The sequence below is a fragment of the Megachile rotundata genome, chromosome 6, assembly GCF_050947335.1.
Source record: "Megachile rotundata isolate GNS110a chromosome 6, iyMegRotu1, whole genome shotgun sequence".
Classification (NCBI taxonomy): Eukaryota; Metazoa; Arthropoda; class Insecta; order Hymenoptera; family Megachilidae; genus Megachile; species Megachile rotundata.
The window spans coordinates 4,612,982-4,635,736 of NC_134988.1; the positions used below are offsets into that span (position 1 = coordinate 4,612,982).

Below are 22,755 nucleotides of genomic sequence, written 5' to 3' on the forward strand. Positions count from 1 at the left end.
TACTTCCCTATTTTGCCATTTATTATACAGATTCACACCCGCCCTTCTGAAGTTAAAGTTTTTCCACGACCCATTGTACTGTAAATGAATATTTTTCTACAAAATATTTTACTAAAAATTTCGTTGCGTACGTACAAACTAACAAGCTTTATAGCTGATGAAAATCGAAAAATAAAACGGACCTATATTTTTATCGCATGCTTGTTTTATATAATTTCTATGTTGTATTATGCTAACATAGTATGTTTTTTGTTTGAAGCACTCTATTACGATGCGTTCGCAGGCTGTTCTCAATAAATTTTATGTATATCATAGACAAATATTTTATGTCATACCAGTATTAAAAAAATATAAATAAACTAGTCTTTTTGTTCCAGCTTATATTTCCTAATAAATTGCAGAAAAATACATATCCTAATTTTAAACCATTAACTGTCACACTGAAGCAATTGCAAATTTGATTAAATTTATTTTTAACAAATTTTACCAGACATTTTTACAATTTTAAATTTTGTCAATTTTGTTAAATTTCGTTAAATTTATTATCCATTGTTGCAAGTAGATAATACTGTTTCTAGTTTAAGTAAGTGAACAAATACTTGATAATATTCTTAACTCCTTGCACTATTTTGACAAGTCTGACTCGTGAAGCACTCATACGTCAGCTGTGATCAATTTTACTCGAATTTTTAACACGCTTCAATTTGGAGTTCAAGTCCAATTGTAATTTAGATAGTTAATAATTGCATTATACCAAAATGACATAACATTTTAACATTCCTTGGCTACTTTAATATTGTAGCTGTATTTAGTCAGTTCTGACTGACGCACTTGATAAGTAAATCATAATGCAAGGAGTTAAACAAATTATTAATAACATAAATGATAGATTCGTATAAAAATTTAAACCCCATCCACAAATGGAAGATTTGGCAAGTGTTAAGAAATGTCATCAGATTTTAACAAAAGTTCTTAATTGAAAGTTATAATTTTCTGAAGAAAGATACTCCATAATGAATGATTTTACTTGTATTAAAAATAAAGTAAATATAATATTCTATTCTTTCCTTTCATGTATAAAATGTTTCGTGCTTTTGAATACATATCTCGCTTTTGACTGTACATGTCTATACTGTTCACGCAGTTATCGACAGGATCAGCAGAGGTAACTGAAGTTTTTATCAAGCGTCGCCAACATATCTACCTTTGTAAATATTGTATTCGTCACCACACAGAGCGCGGACAAAAAGTAAATAAAAAAGAAAAACTCATATCGGAACTTGAACAGACTGTGTACAATCAAATTCTGGTTTGTGTATGACTGTGATAGGTCAATATGTCAAGTATCGATCAAAGGTAGAATAGACGTGTCCATTAACGCTAAGTTTACGGTACGCATTGACTGACGAATCCTAGATTCTCTACTTTCAGTTTGCTTTTATCGAAACATTAACCTCCTCAGGGACGAATTTCAGTCATAACAAAGAAAATTAATTTTATTTATTTCCGCTGAATAAAGCAAATGCAATATAAAAAAATAAAGTTCACAATTGAGAATTTTAAAAAATAGAAAAATGTGAAGGTTTACTATTTATGTAAAACCCAATATTATTTTTTGGGAAACATCAGCACATAAGGTGAAGTGGGATAAGTACAGACTAGTTTTTGTAAAGTTGGTACTTAAACGTAAGTATTTTCAGTCCGCTATGTAAATACTTAACGCTGTCGATATCGAACGCTTTGCACAATTACTACTATTTAATTAATATTAACTAGGACCTTAATTTTCCTTGTACATTTTGATTTTGATAGGAATTTGTTTAAAATGTCAACTACTCTGCACTTTCCTCGAAAATGGAGTAAGAACATAACTTGAAGTTAAATACTTTGAAACTTTATTTCATATGCAATGGGTCAAGAGCAAAATTATTAACAAATCTGCTATAAAATGCTTTTTACTGCATCATGCAATTACTCTACACTGCAAACAAGTACTCTTAGCTGAAATATAAAAGGGGATATAGTGAAATAAAACAAGGAAACAAACATACTAAATGGAGAAATTTCGCTCATATTGTAATAAAAATAGCTTGTTACGCACTTGCCCCGTTTACGAACTTACCCCACTTCACCTTACCATGGAATAGTGTTGCAAATATATTTTTATACCTAACAATTATTTTACTACCTAACAGTTGTAATACTTTGGCAAAATTACGATTTACTTTGAGTAAGAAAAAAGTAGCGTCGTTACTTGATCTGTCTTTTAGGACATGTACCTATAGACACTTTTACTTCCCTTTTGCTTGTCTTTTACTTCCCCTTTGCTTGCCTTTTACTTCCCTTATGGGAATTAATCTTTATTTCCTGGTTAGCAAATTTAGGGAAGATCACACATTTATTTCTGTAACTGTTTCTGAAACAGATATAGCTTTATATAGGACGTAAACTGTTCACATATGTGGCCAAGGTCGTGAAGGGGTTAACCTACAGCAGGAGAGAATAATTTTAGAGCTTACTTTACGTTTCGTTTCTTATTTACTTTTCTACTTTATTGTCAAGAATGATTTTAAAGGTTATTTTATTCGCCCTGTATTTACTGATTTTTCTATTTCATTTCCGAGAGTAATTTTAGAGGTTATTTTACATTTAATTCCTTATTCATTTATTTTTTTTTTTATTTTCAAAAGTGGCTTTAGAGGTTATTTTACGTTTCATTTGTTATCTACTTACTGTTCTTGTTTATTCTTAAGATTAATTTGAGAGGTCATTTTATATTTCATTCCTTATTTACTTACTTTTGGTTATTCTCAAGAATAATTTTAGAGGTTATTTTACGTTCCCTTCTATATTTAATTTTTTACTATATTTTCAAGAGTGGTTTTAGAGGTTATTTTACGTTTTATCTCTTATTTACTTACTTTTCTACTTTCTTTTCAAGAGTAGCCTTTGAGGTTATTTTACGTTTCATTCTGTATTTACTTACATTTCTACTTTCTTTTCAAGGATAATTTTAGAAGTTTTTTTACGTTTCATCTCTCATTTACTTTTCTCCTTCATTTTCAATCTATCAGTATTTATCGGGTACTCGTAAATATTATGTTAAATACATATAATAAAGTACAATTTATATAAAAATTATTAATAGTAAAAAAACAGTTATTTTAATGTATGTTATTAAATCATGTCATACTTTATTTTCGACATTCGTTATTTGATATAACCTAAACTTTAGTATTGTTGATATAAGTTACAGATAGCGAATTTATTTGCACATTTACAAATAGCAGCTACGTTAATATTTCAATATTTCTATTGCCGAACAACTATATTGTTGTTAGCAACATTTGCAAAGTACAAATCATTCATTTATTCTCCCTTTATTTCATAATAAATTCCATTCTGAATTTCGTATATATCATTTTTACTATTTTTTATTATTATTTGACTTTCTTATTAAATTATGTTAGGTTCTTCTTAGGTACAAGTACTGTTAAAAATATGACATTGTTTGGCACAGAAAGGTTTAAATTAATTTTTCAACTAATTTGTTTTCTCTTAACAAATCCATATAAAAATTTATACAATGATGGATACAATTTAGAACAACTACTTTCGTATATGAATATTTGTAAGACTTATAATAGACATTTTAAGAGAACTACAAGAGAACTACAAAGTAAAACTGGCATTATATTAAAAATACATTAAAACCTTATTAAAGATACAATCTAAAAATAAATAAAAGTCTTTGTGTCTTTCAAATCTCCAAAACTTAAAAATAAAATTACAAAAAGAAAGGAAATAACTCAGAGTGGCAAACTGCATAGTATCACACAATTAAAAACTCGTCAAAATCTTGTTAAGAAGAGATAAGACATTATGTCCTAAATCTTTCAAAATCGGAAGTAAAATTTTAAAAAATGGCGACCTGAAGATTCTACAATACACTGCAATACAATTAAAAATGCATCAAAAGTTTGTTAAAAATACATTCTTAAAATGAATAAGACCTTATCTGATCAAGGTGGTCGAAGTGGTTAGAACAGCGAAACAAAAAGGCGAAATAAAAATTAAAAAAGGCAAGCAGAGAGTTAGTACATTTGTAGAATCAAGGGAATGCCTAACATATTTCCGTTGCCCTTAATACTCCCGAAATTTCCCATTATTTGTAAGCAGCTGCAGCAGGTGAGCCGCAACACGCGTCGGACAATCATTAATGCCGAGCGCGTATTATTTCATTTAGATCACATCTTGCCGGACAAATTATCGCCACGCACGTGTTTGAAGAGTCGCCTCGACATAAAGCCGTTTCGTGGCTCTTCGAACGTTTCGATATCGAGTGAACAGCTGCCTGTAACTCGAATTTATTCCTTTTTCTCCTAAAGTATCGACTTGTTCATTTGTTTCGACCACTATTGAATATTAGTCGTGTAAAAGTTCATTTGAATAAGAGCCCCTTTGCCGCATGATTTATTTGTCGGATGCGTCACAAAGAACTACTCGCTTCAATGTTAAAATTTATGTCTGTTCTATATAGTATATCATATTTGCTATGTACTTCTTGAGTATGAACATAATTGGACTTAAACGTGGAATCAACACGTATTAAAAATTTGCATATAGTAAGATTTATTGTGTTTGTGTGCGCGCCATGTGTGAAACTTGTCAAAGGGCGGAAAGAGGTTAACCGTCAATTGTTTATTCATTAGTCGAATTATATTTGATCATAGTGAGTGTGAAAAGCTGTTATCCATTGTGTGTTTTCTATTTATAATTACTATTTGATTAAGAAATGTTACTTATATATAAAATTCTGTAGTTACATTTTAGTATTTTTTGTAAGTGAATAATGTGCTGCATTTCAGTATTGTTTCTAAGTAAACACTGTTCTATAGTCACATTTTAACATTCTTTAATAGTAATTAGTGTTGTACAATTACATTTCAGTATTGTTTATAAATAAACAATATTCTATACGTCAATTTCAGTACTATTTGTAAGTAAGCAGTATTCTACAATTTCTGTTCGCTAATGTTTGCGAGTAAACAGTGCTCTATAGTTGTACTTTAATATTGTTTACAAATAAACTGTGTTGTACAGATAAATGTCAGTAATACTTGTACATAAACAGTGTTATATAGCAGCATTTCAGTGTTATTTGGTAGTAAGCAGTATTGTACAGTTGTGTTTTACTACTGTTTGTAAATAATCAACGTATAGTAATTGCATTTCAATATCGTTGTAACAAACACAGTATTGTTGTAAGTAATCAATATTTAATCATTGCATTTTAGTATTGTTTGTAAACAAATAATGTTGTATAGTTCCATTTGAGTATTGTCTATCAGTAAATAGTACTGTATAGCTGCATTTCAGTATTGATTTTTAGTAATTAGTGTTATATGGTTGCATTTCAATGTAGTTGGTACGTATACATATTATTTTCTATAGTTGCATCTCAGTATTTTATGTAAGTAAATAGTATTGTATAGTTCCATATCAATATTGTTTGTAATTAAACAGTGTTGCATAGTTCCATTTCAATATTGTCTGTAAATAAACTGTATTGTATAATTTTATTTTAGTATTGTTTATAAGTAATAAGTGTTGTGTAATTGTATCTCAGTAATGTCTGTAAACGAACAGTGTTCGACAGCTATTAACTTTCAAACTTATAAAGAATATTTCAAATACATAATGTTTTTTTACATACTTCTTATCACATTTGTCATTTGAAATTACAGTATTTGCATATCTAAATATTAACAAATTAGTATAACTAAATAAGTAATATTTATATAAGTATAATATTATACAAATAATAGATAGGCAAATAATTTAACATTGGTATCAATTATAACCTCAAAACCACTGTTTGATAGTAACAAATTATGTTTCAACTTCACAAATAAAAAGAAATTATGTAAAAGTTTAAGTTTGCTTATTATTTTATTAAACAAATAAATAATTTCTAAAACTGAAATTGAATTTTAAAAAAAGTGGTTTATTGCGCTGAATATCTTTCGATTGTATATCACTTTAAAGAAATGATTACACGACGAACAATTCATAGAAATGCCACGCGTTGAAAAATTGATTTTTCAGTGAAATACAATTTGAATAACGCAAGAAAATCTTTATGTAAATATAACAGTTTTTGTAAATGCAATGGAAATGCGGGAGGCAGAGACAAACAGAAAGAAATTCTAAAAGCTTGAAAAGCTGTCCAAAGCAGAAACCAACAAGGGAGAAAAATGTGCCTGATTTGTATAATGGAGGCGAGAATAAGACATTGAAATTTAGTAAAAAGACCTGTACTAATTGAAATAATACGTACAACAAGAAATATTGATACTTATTTTCATGGTAAATCATTTTTTCGTTATTAAGAGACCATTTCGATGAATATTAATTTTGAAGCGACATTAACTTTTATCGGAAATATATCAGTTTCAATAAACTTATAATTCATAACCTATAAAAATAAATATTTCGATAAAAATGAAAAATTATTATTGACGTGTTCAATCTCGGGGTAACAGGTGTAGATTAATCGTGGTAAAGTGAAGGCATGCAAAGCATTTATAAATATTCAAAACGTATCTTTATAAGAGTCTGATCTAGCGTATTAAATACGTATAACCTTTTGTGAAGGTATTTTTGTTGTTGATGGACAGTTCTAATACTTGTTAGTTAAAAAGTTATTAAGGAAAATGTTGCAATGGTGAAACAATTAAAGAGACAGTTCAGATAATTTCTTTTTATTTAGATTTTCTTTTTTATTTAGAGATTGTAATCTTTTTACTTTTATTTAGATGAAATAAAATTATAATTAAATACCTCTAACACAATAAAATTTCTACTCCCGGATGAAATAAAAATTTTTACTAAAGAAAAAGTTTTAAATTAATTAAAATCTGTTTTATGTTCATATAACCCAGTAATTAAACGATATTCATGGCATGTTCTAGTTGTTAATTGTTGCTGACCAGAATATTAAACATTTATTTATTTAATTAATTTAATAAATTTAATTAATTTAATATATTTATTTAATTTAATTATTTTCATCATTCAATAAACGAAAATCAAGATGGCAATATTTTGTGTAATGAAAATATTTCATTTTTAATAAATTCATTTAATCAATTATGATGGCTTTTTATGAGAGCTTTTTTTCTGAGTTTATTTTGGCACATGAAACTTTTCACCAGCAACTGGTAACGAAGTGCCACAAACATCTTTTTGCTTGTAATCTCTCTTTTTTTTCTTTTCCTTACACTTTCTGGAGAATTTACGTGACTTTATTATGTAAGAAGAATGTTTGAATGTATACTATAAAATTTTAAGTTAACATTATTACAAGTTAATATAATTATATTTATAGTTATTAGCATAAATGTTTAAAATATAAAATATAATTGCTTTAATGCAATAAATATTAAAAACGAGTATTGAATGTTTATATTTTGTGTTATTTACATGTTATTAACATTTGGACTACCACATTACTCATATGTAAATGGTGCTCAAATTTCCATACGAAACTGCTTCCATATGAAATCATATTATTAAGAATTTGTTCACCTACCTCATTGAAAATATTCGTATTAACTATTTGAAACTATGACAAATGTAATAAAATATTGTAAACGTATTTAGTACGATTTATTAAAAATAAACATAGTACCTACTACAATTGTCTACTGTTTCAGTCAAGTGGTATATAAGAAAATTGTATAGAGAGAGAAGGAAAGTGGAAATCATTGTGAACTTACCCTTATGTGTTGTCGCGTGATAAGCTCTTGCTGGTGTGGGTGGTCCAGGGGTGGCGGGAGTGGCCGCGACGTAACTACCCCCGCCACCCCCAGGGAATAACGAGTATAGCCCGTAACGATTCACACCTGTAACATCGTTAAAATGAAGGTCATTCACACCATGACAGATACGTAACACACAACATTGTAATTTATAACATTATATGCATAATATTTGCATTCTGTGTCGAATTAAGGTAATGGTACCAGTAGTTGACCGCTTAAGAGAAATTTTTCATGTGAACAATGGACGCTTGCTTTCGTCAAATAACGAGAGTCGATGCTTGGAGACATTTTTTATGCCTAGATGAAAATTATGTTAGAAGACCACTTTTTAAACATTGTTTATTTAAAAAATTGTATATATAAAAATTCAGTAAATGTGTTAGAAATTGGCCACTCTTAAAAATTAAAAAAGTAGTAATTCACCCTCTGTGTGCTAGTAACTGACCACTTGTACTAGAAGAAATATATTTCATTCGCGAATGTATATATTTCATACATTTCATACATATATTTCATTCGTGTTCATAACGTATAAACTTTTTCATCTGTACCTTACAGTCATTCTCAACGTTAAGGAAATAGAAATATAACGGCGTATTACTTACTTTTTATAAGTAAAGAAGCATTCTTCATTCAAGAAGCATAAGCAGAAGCATTTTTACAAAGTACTATGAAAAATTAAATTACTATTAAATATTCACTATTTTTCAATTTAATTGAATGAAAATATCAAAATATTGTAGTATTGATATACAAAATCATGTACCTCTAGTACGTAACAAATCAATAGTCGCAGACGTATATGAATTGTGTTTAAATATACAATAAAATTCTATGTAACAATAAAAAATTCGATAAATAACCACACCTACAACCACGTAGTTAATAATAAAATATTAATACTTCAATTGAAGTAAACATTCAGTATTAAAACCGAGTAAGAAGAATTTGTTCAAGTAAAATAAACAAATTAACCGAAAAAAAATAGTAAAATCGAGTTTAAAAATTCTAAAATCATAAAATTATTTATTAGTAATAACAATATTAAGAAATGAAAAGAAAAAAAACGAAAAAAAAAACACTTGCCGAAACCCGGGATCGAACCAGGGACATTTAGATCTTCAGTCTAACGCTCTCCCAACTGAGCTATTTCGGCTGTTGAGAAAGCGTCCCTTTTATGTCGTACTTCTAGGGATAAGAATGCAAACAGAGTGAAAAAAAGTTACCGTCCACTTGCCAAAACCCGGGATTGAACCGGGGACATTTAGATCTTCAGTCTAACGCTCTCCCAACTGAGCTATTTTGGCCGACGAAAATGCGGTTCTCCTATATCGCAGGGCTTCTTATGTAGTCTGAGGACCGCTCCTGAACATTTTTTTGCGAATCCCATCCCAACTTTAGACATGTTACGTCGTTCTTGAGACGTAATTTCTTGCGCAATAATCTTAAAGGCAGTTCTAATAAATATTGGTGAAAATGTATGTTATTTTAATTTAAAACTGTGGTTATATTAATTCATGGTTTTTCGCATTTATATAGATGAATATTTTTATGGGGATATATAAAAAATATAAAATGAATAAAAGTGAAAAGAATGAAAAAAATGAGAAATCCAAATTGCAGTATATTATTTATTTTTCTCTATTTGCAGTTAAATAAAAATAATTAAATTTTTACTAATTATTATTTAGTTATGTTAATAACTAATTGAGTAACAAGAAATATGGAAAGTCTTGACCATGTAGGATTTTTATTGAATGAGTTATTTGAATAAAAGCAAAAAGTTGAGAGATGTAAAGTTAATATAAAAATTGTTTTGTGAACCACCAGGGGTCTGCGAAATACGGATTAAAATCCTATGCTATTTCATATGTATTTATATAGATAAAAATGCAAAAGAAAGAAGGAAAAAAATACAAAAAAAAGTTCTTGCCAAAACCCGGGATTGAACCGGGGACCTTTAGATCTTCAGTCTAACGCTCTCCCAACTGAGCTATTTTGGCCGATGGAAACCACCCTCCAAGAGTTACATTTTAGACCGTTTGGAACACCAATAATTTAATATCGCATGTTTTATGCACAATTTAATTAATTAACAACAGAATATACCATTTTTCATATTAATTTAAACTAGTGAACACGTACAAATTTCTGGAATATATACATTTATGTATTTTCATAACTGAAGATTTTTACATAATTTATGAAAATTATTGAATTTAACAAGGTAAAGTTAAATAGTTTAAATCACAATGGAATTTAGGTTAGTTGGTATTGTCTGAATTTTAATAGGTTAGGTTAATAGATTAGTTTAATAGGCTATTGTAAGTTAGATTAAACAGTCAAAACCAAAATAAAATTTAATTCAGCCTAAACAATCAGAATTATAATAAAATTTAATTCAACTCAAATAGTTTGAATTTCACTAAAATTTACTTGACACTTTTAAACGATGTCTCATATACTCTTACTAATAATCAACTGCTTAACTCTTATATTAGAAAATTATTGAACAACCTTAAAATAGTTATTTTTTCTAAAATTACCCTTATTACATATTATAAATTACACGTAAAAACATTTTAACATTTTGAAAACACTGAATGTTATTTCTTTTGCTGCTATTGCCGTGAAAAATAAATTTGTATGTTTTTGAAATGTCTCATGTCTTTTTAAATATAACATTCATACCTGAAACTTTACAATTTAAATTATAAAGTAAAAAATATATTTTGTAATTTAAAATGTGCAGCCACGTAGCTACTGTGGGATCCGCCGGATTAAAAGAGTAATTAAACAAATTTACGTTACCCAGGAAAACATAACCCCATATTTCTGTAAAATTATTTTTATAAATACTACTTTGCGGATTTTTGAATATACTCTGGTTTTTCACCTGAAGTTTGATAAACGAAATTTTATTATACAGATATATTTTAATTTTATAATTTTATTTAATTTATTCTTTAAACAGGTTTTCTCCATTTTAATTCTTTTGTAAATTGTTTTGAAGATAATTGTTTCACTATTTTGGAAGACAACGGTTTTATGATTTTACCATGATTGTTTACGATGAATTGTTTCCATTTTACATTTGCAAAAGCATGAATTATGTAACGACGTGAATACGCGTATACGAAAATGGACATGAATGAATAATGAGTCAAATGAATTATACAATTTTTTATGTATTAAATTGTGCATTTCACATTAACATTTTCTTCGAAATTTTAATTTGTATGGCATACAATTTAATTTTCGTGATTTCCTTGTGACATTTATAATTACAATTTATTATAGAAATTTATTACGCAAATACTGATTTGTAACAATTCAGTAAACATTAAATTTTGAGACTGTTAAAAGATCTTACTCAAAAAATACTTATTAATTATTTCTTATAATTTTTTAAATTTTCAATTGGAAATTTGGAAATTTAGGGATTTGGGGATTTGGAGATTTCTGAATTTGGCAACATAGGAATTGGGGAGTTAGGTAATTTGGAAATTTAGAATTTGGAGATATGGGGATTTAGAAATTTGGGAATTTGGGAATTGGGGAATTGGGAAATTGAGGAATTGGGAATTTAGAAATTTGCGGATTTGGGGATTTGGAAATTTAGGAATTGGGGAATTTAGAAATTTGGAGATTTTGGGATTTCGGGATTTCGGGATTTGGAAATTTGAGGATTTGGGAATTTGGGAATTGGGGAATTGGGGAATTGGAGAGTTTGGAAATTCGGAAGTTTAGGTATTTAGGAATTTGAAAGTTTATGAATTTCGAAATTTAGGTATTTGAAGATTTGGGGTTTTGAAAATTTTTGAATTTTTGAATTTAGGAATTTATATACACACAATGATTTCTTTATACTTGAAAAATTGCAAGCATCCATCATTTTTAATATTGTTCGTTATCTAATAATATTATTTTGACACAAGATACTTCGTCAATATTAAAAAATGAATATTTTTGTTTAAATATCGCAAACATCGCCATAAAGTATTAAATTATAAATTATAATAAAGAATGTATAATTTGTACAAGTATTATGTAAATACTTGTATATACTTGTACTTATATTTACAAGTATTCGAATTCGTATACTCACAGTTAATATATTTGTCGAACGAATTCAAATTAATTAATATGCAACTAACAAGTATTTTTGTGCAACTTAACAATTGTTCTGTATTTTTGTTTTGAAAGTAGTCATTATTATTAAATCTTCCGATTAATTCGACTAGACTACAAAATAAAAAAGTAGATTAAGTAATGTTCAAATTATCTTGTAGATAAGACCTACTGTTACAGAAATTGCGAAACATGATAACAATATCTTTACAAGTTTCATTAAGACATTAACTGCCACAGTCTTCGTATTAATAACAAAATATTAGTAGCGAATATTGAAAACTACTTTTTCTTCTATTTTTATTAATATTCAAATTAATTAAATTACCGAATTATTAGGTTATTGCATGCTAAATAGAGAACTTTTGAGAAAGAATTTGATAAAAATGGCTGACAAATATTTTATCAATATTTTCAATACAAACTGGTTGGAATTTCGTTAAAACAAATAATAAATTACCTTGTTGCTTATTGTTGTACTTTCGTACATGTCATGTGTAGTTATTCAATTACCAACTGATTATATTTGAAAAAGTTGACAGACTACTTAATTTATTATATCATAAAGAATTTATAGCTTTTAGGTTATGAAATCTTATGTAGAGTTTGTTGAATATATACAAAAATACCAGGTATGGTAATAATCCTTATTTTTCAATAGATAACATTGAACTCATCAACCTTTCCATCGTACATTTCTTTTTTTAATTTTAAACAATTATTGTTGTAAATGATGAATATGATGAATCATTATGTAACAATGCAATGTTTTGTATATTATTAAGCACAGAAATTTATTATCAAACTTATTCAATTTTGTTACTATTTGTGGACTTATACATTTTGTATTTCAAATTATTGTTAGCTACCATGTTTTATGATTGTAACTTGGAAATATTTTTATATTTTGTTAAACTCCATAATTATGAAATTTTCTATTTAAAAGAAAAAATAAATGATTGATTAATTCTAACGTTGTGGTCTTTAAGGTTAATTTTCATGGCGTTGAAATATTCAGATATGGAAGATATGTGTGAAGCTGATGCAAAATGTATGGAACATGTGGAGTAATCAACACGTGAGACTTTATTATATACCGCACTACACACTTGGGGATTTGAAAGATGTTTGCTTATTTTTTACTTATTTTTTACAAATTTGAAAAATTTTAAAGTTCCGAAGTCTCAAATTTTTAAAACGAAGAACTACATTTGAAATACTTAATTTCTCAAATTATCAATTTGAAATTTTTTAATTTTCAATTTTCGCAATTGCTGAGTTCTCAAGTTTGCAATTGCTTGTATTCTCAAATTACCAATTTGAAATTTTTTAATTTTCAATTTTCACAATTGCTGAGGTCTTGTATTCTCAAATTACCAAAATAAAAATGTTCAAATTTCCAAATTTCTAAATTTTCAACTTTATACATTTCCAAACTTCCAAATCTCAAATTCCTACATTTTTAAACCTCGAAGTTATTATTTTTAAGTTTCATATTATAGTGAACTTCATCCTTTACACTCGAGGTCTTTTTCGCTCTGGTGAACCAGCAACTCGAGAAGATTTTCCGCATACTTGATGAATTTTTCACACATAACTTAAAATGATTTAGTGTACAAATTAACATATAAAACTACTATATTTTAATATTTTATGCATCCTTACGTCAGAAAGAAGGAAATCTGTTAAATTATAAGCTTTATTTTTCTTCTTTGTCAGGTATTTTATAACACAATCGCCAAGATGTATCCTTGTCGGGGCAAGTATCGCAGTATGTTCCATATTTTTCCTGATGAATAAATTATAATTTTTCCCAAAGGTATAATACATATACTTTAACTTTGATAATTTACTTTTTTAGAAAATTCACAAAATACGTAATTTCCAAATGTTTCCAATATCGTGTATTAATGCAAAGAGGCGCTCCCATGGTGCCTCAACTACTTGGTACCTTTTTATTTACATGTAATATACTTTTGTGGGATTTGTTAATACTCTTATAAAACGTGGTGAAGGCAAAAAGGTGCGAATCAAAACATATGAAAAGGATCATTCAATTGAAACGGTGAGCAAGTGAGCCAGTTGAGTGAGCCACTAGTGGCGCTATGTAATCTACGATATTCGAGAAAGTCACTATAGTGGCGCATTGTGCCTAAGAGATTAATGCTTGACAGCACATAAGAATCTCATAGTATATTATTCTACGTAGGATATTTGTAACAGAATGCAAGGGGAGGGTTAATGATGGCAAATCTGAGCAGATGTGTGGAACATGAATGTACCTTGATTGTGAGCCGGTGCGGGGGTGGCAGCCAAGGGTGGAATGCCCTGAGACTGTTGACTCGGAAGCTGATTGGACTGCGCAGGCGCCAAGGGCCATAGGGTTGCTGCCGCGGCAGGGCCGGACGTTTGTTGAGCCCGGGCACCCGTATCGCCCACGGGACGATCCGCAGTCCCACTTTGGGCAACGGGAGGGACCAACATCGAACCTCCCCCTCCCGAGGCTGAAAACAAAACCATTAAACAAATTTATTAACGTTTCTTTCAATTCCTAATTTTCAACTTCCAAATACTACATTTGTAATATAACTTGTGATAGTGTTCTACAATGCAAAATACGCCGGTTGCTCCTTGCAATAAATATAGAAGAGAGACAGAATCTTGCGTAAGCTTCATTCTTTCTTTTCTTTTTTCATTTTCGCGTCCTCTCTTCCTTCTTTGTCTCCTTTTCTCTTTTTACTATTTAACCTTCGAAGCTGCTCTCTTTTACGTGTCTTATTGTCATGTTTTCTGGAGCTAATGGGATTATAGACTAGGTACCTCACACGAATTCCTTTGCTATACCACACTACAGGCAACTTACTAGAAGATAAAATACTATTTAAACAAAGCATACATTTTTCACTTTTTATGGCAACATATTGAGGCTCCGACTCGATTTGCATTTATTTGTTTGTCTGCAGGACTACAGGCAATTTTGGGTCTTTTGAAATTTTGAGGATAGACTCGTGAGATACCCTAAAGTTGTATAGATTTTGGCAGCGATCTGAAGACGGGAACCTGTCGTCATCGACGTTGATCGCCGTCGATCGATAAAGAACTGTGTTTTGGTATCGTTTTCGATAATTTTTAATACACAGAATCGACGGGAAGCACGTTGAAAGCTCTATAACTCATCGTTGACAATACTTGGTCGTCATTGAAGTCGGTCGTCGTGAAATCAAGAATAATCGTGTTTGGGATCGTTTCCGATAGTGTCAGACACGTATAATTGTTTGAAACGACTATAAAATTTCTACATCTCATTCTTGGTCTATCTACATATAGTAGGTACTCAAAATTTGAAATACACATTCGAATTTGCGTGAAACAAATTGATCTAAACCCATGGATCTAAACCCATTAGTTTAATATCTGTATTTTAAATTTATATTCTGACACCTAAGGCAAAATTAAAATGTTGAAACGTTAATAAAATCTTTGTATTGAGAGTATTGATCGTGCGTTTACATAGTAATTCACTGCGAACTTTAATCTTTTCACGGTGCCTTGATATCATCAAATCGTATTAGACTTTATGTTTCGAAATTGGTCATTGTTTATTTTAACCAGCTATTTTATATTGAGAATATTAATCAGTAATTTATACGGTAATTTTCGTCGAACTTTAAGCTTCAAATTGGTATTTAATTAACAAAGAACATGCGGGAAGTTTCCCACACGTGCCGGTGTGGATACGAATTATTTAACAGAACATGGCCACTTTTCCGAGTATCAAATATTATGTTGTATAACATTTCATAACATTGATAACAAGAGTTTTATGTTTTAATATTATTTATGTCTTTTTGTACACGTAAACATGTAGATTTATGTTCCGAAGGAGATTCAAATAAAAATCAAAATGTCTAAATTTGAATAAATTGATGCTAGAAAAAGGGGCATTTCATATTCTGTTAAATAATTCAAATGTCATATGTATCATTTCATCAGTAAAAATACATGTATGTATCATATGTATTTTTTTGCTATAATTTTATATCAAATCATGTTAGACTTTCTGGGTTTTGCAACTGATAATTTGATATGATACAATCTAATGCTTTATATGTACGTATTATATGTATCTATTTCTTGTTTCGTCGAACATAACCTAATTGGGATTTACGGAATTTCTAATGAAACATTATGGTCTGCGAGAAATAATATATTTACAGTGAATATCTATATCCACGATATTTACATTTTGAAATATCTTATAACAAAATATTTCAACTTTCCTCGAGAAAAGTGAACTTTCAAAACTATCATAATCTTCTCGTACATAACCTAACATGGAACTTTAGGCTTCCATAAATATTAGTATATTAATTTAAAATCTAGTATAAAATTCTAATATATTAATTCAAAATCTAGTTTAAAATCTACTATTAAAATATATTATAATTAAAAATTAAGTATATTATTTAAAAAACAGTATAGTAAAAAATACATCTTCTACCAGAAGTAATTAAAATCGAGATATGTGTTTTTAATTAAAATTAGTTATCTAGTATTTGTAAATTAATATAAATTTCAGCAAAATTCTTTATAATACTACAATAGATAAAAATATTCAATGCATAAAATAAAAAAACTTATCACCGTCACTCGATGTAACATTCCTACGATTACGAATTCCACAGAATTCTACGAAATAAATCAAAACCTGCATCAAAAACAGTTGTGTAAAATTTATGTAATTTCACACGAAATATTTCAAAGTCAAATTTCTGGACTCTGTTTTAAAAATATTTCAAACTGCTGTAAGAAATCAATATTTGAATAAAAATTTTTATATTTAAGTCTTCTTTTTCGAAACTCAACTTGTGGTTCTTCTGTTTTACATCTTCAATAATTTAAAAATGTTATTTTTTCATAATTCTTTTTCATTCTCTGAAATCGAAAATAATCACAGAGAGAATCAGGTGAATACGGTGGTTGTTTTATCAGTACTGTGTTATTTTTTATTACAAATTCACTAACAAGCAATAGCGTGTGAGCCGATCCGTGCTTTATCATGCTGTAATCTGCACTAATTATCACTTTACAAATTACACCATTTTTTACAAATTGCTTTACTTTGCTTTCTACCATGGCACTGCTAATTGCACAACGTCGACTCTTTGGATAAGTAAGTACAAGTTTCAGCTATAAATTTGAATTAACATTATTAAATATTCGCATTGTAATAATCAGTTATTAATTAGTTCTTCGCACGAGAAGAAATTTTTCATCGTTGAACATTATTAATTTTATGTATGATGTGTCTCATTTTTTTGTAAACGTACAACTGTGAGCAAGTCAGTCGTAAGAAAATAAAGTTTATTTTATTCTTGGCAACTCTATGGATTCATTTTGTGGCGCTGTATTATTTAATTCAACCCTAGTATTGCGTACAAAATGTCGGTTGGCGAGTATCGACATCTGTAATGTATCTGTGACTATTCAAATTATTACAATTCGAAGAAAAAAAGTGTAAATTTTCGATACTTATAAATTCGTACATAAAAAAATGTAACCCTTAACGGTGACGCTTCATGAGAATAACATATCTGACATAATGGGACGTTAAAGTCACTGAAAATGTTTCTTACATAGTTTTATATGCACCGCCATTAATCCATGACTCACCAGGTGCGTCATAATACTTTAAACAACAAAGTCATTATTTTTATCACATTTTGGTTTTGTTCATTCTTTTAATACAATCACAAAAATGTTATTAGTCATTGAAATCTGTTTTTACCCTTCATGGTGACGCTTCACAAAAATAACATATCTGACTTAATGGAGCTTCGAAGACCTTAGCTCTTCGAAGGTTAGTAAAAATAATCTTTGGAAGTTTTAACATATTTCACAGCTGATTTCAGTAAATTTAAACATTGAATATGAAAAGAAATCAGAAACGTGAAAAAATTGAGAAAATGATGGTTTTCACAGAAAAATTCAAAATTTTTGTCGTTCTTAACACTTGATTTACAGAAACCGTAAAAATGGCGGATCACAAATCTCTTATTTTAAATGACAAAACTTATTAAGTTTTGTCAGAAATTTTTGTAAAAATATATGTCAACTTTCAAGCTAAAGAACCAATGACTTAAGCAGTTCACATATCATCCTCAATTTATTTATTTTTCTGCATTAGTTCAAATTTAAATATAAGTAACCATCAAACGTTCGCAAACCTAGTGTTGTATAGAGCCAAAATTTTAGCTAACACTTCTGAGATATAACAGTTTGAGAAAAAAAATAATAAAAATACCAAACTTTTAAAAGAAGTGTTTATGCAGATTTTCAGGATACGTGATTGAAATTGAAGTTAAATTGGTTGGGGTCGTTCAATACCCCTGTGTGACCGTTAAGGGTTAAACAATGTCCAAAAACCATAGTACAATTCTTTATAGATAGATTTTCATAAACAAATATTTCTAGATAAATTTTTGTACACAAATTTTTATAAATAGATTTTTACCAAATTCTATAGGTCTATAATGTTTTTTAAAAATTCAACAACATGAACGAATAAAATATGAAGAAACCTTAAGGTGCCCTATGACTTATGAATACGAGTGAATACTTAATTATCTTCCCTCTCCACGGAGTAATTTGATGTAGTTTTAATTTTCAATTATGAATTTAACGACCGTAAACTTTGCAGGCTATACAGCAGGTTGGAAGAAGTCATGAATAATGAAAAAATGCTAGCCCTGTATTTCATTCCGTCATACTATGCGATGCTGCATAACATTATACGCACACATCTTTAACTTATGTTTTTACTGAAAATAACGCGGAAATGATTACTATTTTAATGATTAGAAAAAAAGAAAATTTAGTAATTAAATATTATTCAATTTGGGAATTTTGGATTTTGAAAATTTGTGAATTTGAGAGTTTGATAATTTGGAAATTTGGATATTTGTGGATTTGGGGATTTGAGGATTTGGAAATTAGGGAATTTGGGAATTTGGGAATTAGAAAATTTTGAAATTTGGGAATTTGAGAATTTGGGAATTTGGAAATTTGAAAATTTGGGAATCTGGAAATTTGAAAATTTGAGAATTTTGAAACTTGAGACCTTGGGAATTTGGGGATTTGGAATACTTGGTAGTTTATACATTTCTGAATTTGAAACTTTGTGAAATCGAAAATTAAAAAATTCAGGAATACGTAGATTTTAAACTACGAAAATTTCTACATTATGTTTCATATTAAAATACTTTCCAAAAGGATTACCCATTCCTTTGTAGCTAAATCTCCTCTATATCAAAAACAATTATCTTTCAATTTAAAAATGATTAATCTAAAATTAGTAATTGTACCTTCAGCTCGAATTACTTAGGATTTATTTATAGACGAAGAAATATATTTTGTAACCAGTTTTACCCCATTTTCCCCAACACTCGCTTTGTACCATTAATCCTCGATTCTCGACCAGGCATATAACATGTCGTACGCAGCAAAAGGGTTAAGCGCATTAACCCCTGGATTGCTGAGTTCTCTGAACGTAAATTCTTGCTAGGGACAGAACATGGTTGACAGGGAACACGAATGTACTTAAATTTCAACCCACATAAACGGATGGTTATCCAAAGCACTGATCACTTTTTCCTGTGTTAGTCTATGAGGGACAGAATACACAGTGTGTCCCATAAATCGTGGTACAACCGGGTAGGTGATTCTACTTGAAAAAATAGGTCTAAAATATGGTATAAAATTTGTTTATCCGAAGCACACTTTTCGCGAAAATCGAATTTGAATATTTGTAAAGTACTCGTACACTTGATTAGTCGCCAGCTGCTGGCTCATCCACTGAAGTTAGAAACTGGTGTTTTGAGTTAGCATGATTGCAAATAATGCAGTTAGTTCGAATGAAGAATTTTTTTCTTTGACTCTGTTATAACGATATCGATTACGACCACGATTATTATGAGATACGAAAATACTGCACTCGATAAACGTTCGTTCTGCTCTTTGTATTGCTCTGCCAAGATGGCGTCGATTAGGGTACCGTCGTTTGTAATATTCTGCTGTAGCTAAAGCATTGCCCTCGCAAGTCTTTGCCACACGAATCATATCACTGTATTCATGATCGCTATATCTTGCCATAATAGCTTCAAATATAATAGCTTCAAAAATACTGCTAATTCCTTAGTAGAAATGAGACACGTCAACCACCACAAGATCAATGATCTTGACATTGTGTATAAACAAACAGTTACGCACCAAATTGGATGAACTACAAAATTCGCGGCTAATAGAGTGCACGTGTTCTTAACGAGTATCCAAATTCGATTTTCTCCAAAACTATGCTTCGGATTAAAGCATTTCATTCTACATTTTTGACTTATTTTGTCACGTAGAGTCACTCTCTGCTCGGTTGTACCATTTAACATCCTGTGCAAGAAATTTATATTGTTCATGTTTACACGTTTATATTATCATATATACTGGGTGTAAAAGAATAATGTGTCTCAAAATTCAGAACCAAATTTTTCTTGATTTTATCAAATTTTACTTGTGAAGAGAAGTAAGGTAAAAGAAATGTTTGGTAAATATTTTTACGCTAGTTTTTATGTTTGTATGTGTAGTACTGGATAAATTGTGACGATTCTTTGAAAATTAATTTCTTGTGCATTAATTGACGAAGAGGAGAAATTTCTTCAAATGTCATTTTACTTCTTTGTAATACTATTACAAAAATTATACGAAAAGTACTGAAAGTAAAGAAAGTTGTCAAACTTATATTTTGCATATTTTTCAATATCAATTACAGTATCATTTTCAATATCATTTTCGCCCTAACAATGTATAGAAATGCTACAATGATTCTATGTACGGTTTTGTAACATTTAATTTGTAATTATCTCGCAATTGAACCAACGACATTGTCGAGTTAAAAGCTAATCGTTTTACGTTTATTTCCAGAAGACACTTCTAGACGGTGAACTAAACGCTTTTCCTCTTTATGTTCATGTCTTTCACTCACATAATTGACAATAACACTTTCTGTACGACCTGTTTGTTTCAGGATGTAACCTTTGCCTTCGATGCAATGGCTTCTCTCTCTGAAAGTTCTTTTTTATGAGACATTTCACTTTTTAACCTTTATAAACGATACTTAGGAATATAAAATTAAATAAATTAAGGAAGTACAGTGAATTATTTTACTTATGAAGCTCGATTGATGCCAACATAAAGAGTACATACATACATGATTATTTTACTTATGAAACTCATGAAAATCAAATTTTTTGAAACTCAGCTTAATATTTGTGTTAATTCCTTAATTTTCTTTTACATAATATATTCTTCACATACTATGAATTATTGTTTAAGGAATACTAACTATAATTTTCTTTCAAAAACTCAGACCTTTGAAAATACGAGGTTGGTACGCTTTTAGTATTATTAATAACAGTATAATAGAATATAAATTATAATTTTCTATAAAAAACTCAGATCGTTGAAAGTACGAGGTTGATACACTTTTAGCATTAATTTTAGCATTAATATTATTAGTAACACTGTAATACTAAAACAAACCTAGTTGTTCTGATTCATTCTGGATCATTTTTATTCCACAAAAATTTGAAAAATACCTGTCATCTTATATTTCAAATTGATTTACTACTCCACTGAAAAGTTTGCGTAACCTACGTAACTTGATAAATTAATAGCTCAAACGCTATTACAATGTAGAGTTTCAAGTTTTCCAATATCCTAAGAAAAATTAAGAGGAAACGCAAGAGGACACAATTTACCTCCGTTGCCATGGAAACGAAACAGAAGCAGGAGAAGAGGACGACCAAAACAGAGATGAGAAAACGAAGAAGCTGCAATGTATCGTCACTCGAAGAAGAACAAAAAGGAAAGGAGGAGACAGCGATAGATAAAGGTGGATCTGGAATATAGAGTGTTTTCAATGTGTTGAACGAAGCGAGAGTGTTCCATTTCCTTGCCGAGGGGTGAGTTACCGAAGGGATGGTCGCGGAGGGTTGAAAAGCAGTGGAAACGAAGAAGGGGTAGCAACAGGTCGGCAAGCATAATATAGACTCTTAGATACACATACACATGTTTGTGTTTTATACACGTCCTCGTCTTTCAGAAATTTCTGTTTGTCTACGAAGTGTATTAAAATTTATAAGGAAGAACATAACCGTGTTAAATAATTAATGAAGGTATAGTTATTTGATCGTTTTCTCTTTTTCAAGTTTTGTTATTTAACTTCTCATTGATGAATTGTGCATCTTTGAAAATACTTAAATTTGATTTGTATGGAGTTAATGTAGGCACGGAGTAATATTTTTGAGTACCTGGGGCTTTCAAACCTTTGAGAGGCATTTTGGTTAAAAAGTAAAGTATAATTAACTAGTGTAATGAAATATATAATAAAATACATAAGTCTTCAAAAATTAATATTTCTTGCAAATAAAATTCTCTAAAAATATTTTTGGTAGGCTTATAATCGAGATGTGTCAGAGTTAGGTATTATTCAAAATAAGTAATGTATAATTTATTTAAAATAAGGTTAATAAACATTCGACGTGTTTAAGGTATACTTTTCCCTTCGATCATTATTTAAATATACCTAAATATTTATACTATAATAACAATTTGTGTCATTCTATTCGAGATACTCAACAAAACGAATAATATCAAAAGGAGCTAACTAGCTATTATTACAAATCCACAAAATATTCCCAAACTTGGAAGTTTGCAACTAGTGCTGAAATTCGATTTTCTCAAAAACTAT

The 22,755-nt window shown here is 29.2% G+C and overlaps 1 protein-coding gene, 1 long non-coding RNA gene and 3 other non-coding genes across 12 annotated transcripts in view; 1 reads left to right on the forward strand and 4 right to left on the reverse strand.

Moving 5' to 3' along the window:
- The window catches only part of wge (BAH domain and coiled-coil containing protein winged eye), a 339,615-nt gene that overhangs the window by 108,588 nt on the left and 208,272 nt on the right, over positions 1–22,755 (reverse strand). For all 6 annotated transcript variants that reach the window (XM_076532773.1, XM_076532774.1, XM_076532771.1 and 3 more), the window contains 2 exons: positions 14,240–14,461; positions 7,782–7,907 (listed from right to left, as the gene is read on the reverse strand). In XM_076532773.1, coding sequence (XP_076388888.1) covers positions 7,782–7,907; positions 14,240–14,441 — 328 coding nt within the window. In that variant the 5' untranslated portion in view covers positions 14,442–14,461. The remainder of the gene's footprint in view (positions 1–7,781; positions 7,908–14,239; positions 14,462–22,755) is intronic.
- On the reverse strand, positions 8,910–8,982 carry TRNAF-GAA (transfer RNA phenylalanine (anticodon GAA)). The gene has a single exon. It is a non-coding gene; the product is annotated as a tRNA-Phe (tRNA).
- Positions 9,061–9,133, reverse strand: TRNAF-GAA (transfer RNA phenylalanine (anticodon GAA)). The gene has a single exon. It is a non-coding gene; the product is annotated as a tRNA-Phe (tRNA).
- Positions 9,757–9,829, reverse strand: TRNAF-GAA (transfer RNA phenylalanine (anticodon GAA)). The gene has a single exon. It is a non-coding gene; the product is annotated as a tRNA-Phe (tRNA).
- LOC143264631 (uncharacterized) lies at positions 9,951–14,616 on the forward strand. Of its 3 annotated transcripts, none has more exons than XR_013038453.1 (5): positions 9,951–10,053; positions 12,947–13,035; positions 13,677–13,728; positions 13,819–14,022; positions 14,167–14,616. It is a non-coding gene; the product is annotated as an uncharacterized LOC143264631 (long non-coding RNA). The 3 variants fall into 3 exon arrangements; XR_013038455.1 differs by lacking the exon at positions 9,951–10,053 and adding an exon at positions 12,485–12,589; XR_013038454.1 differs by lacking the exon at positions 12,947–13,035.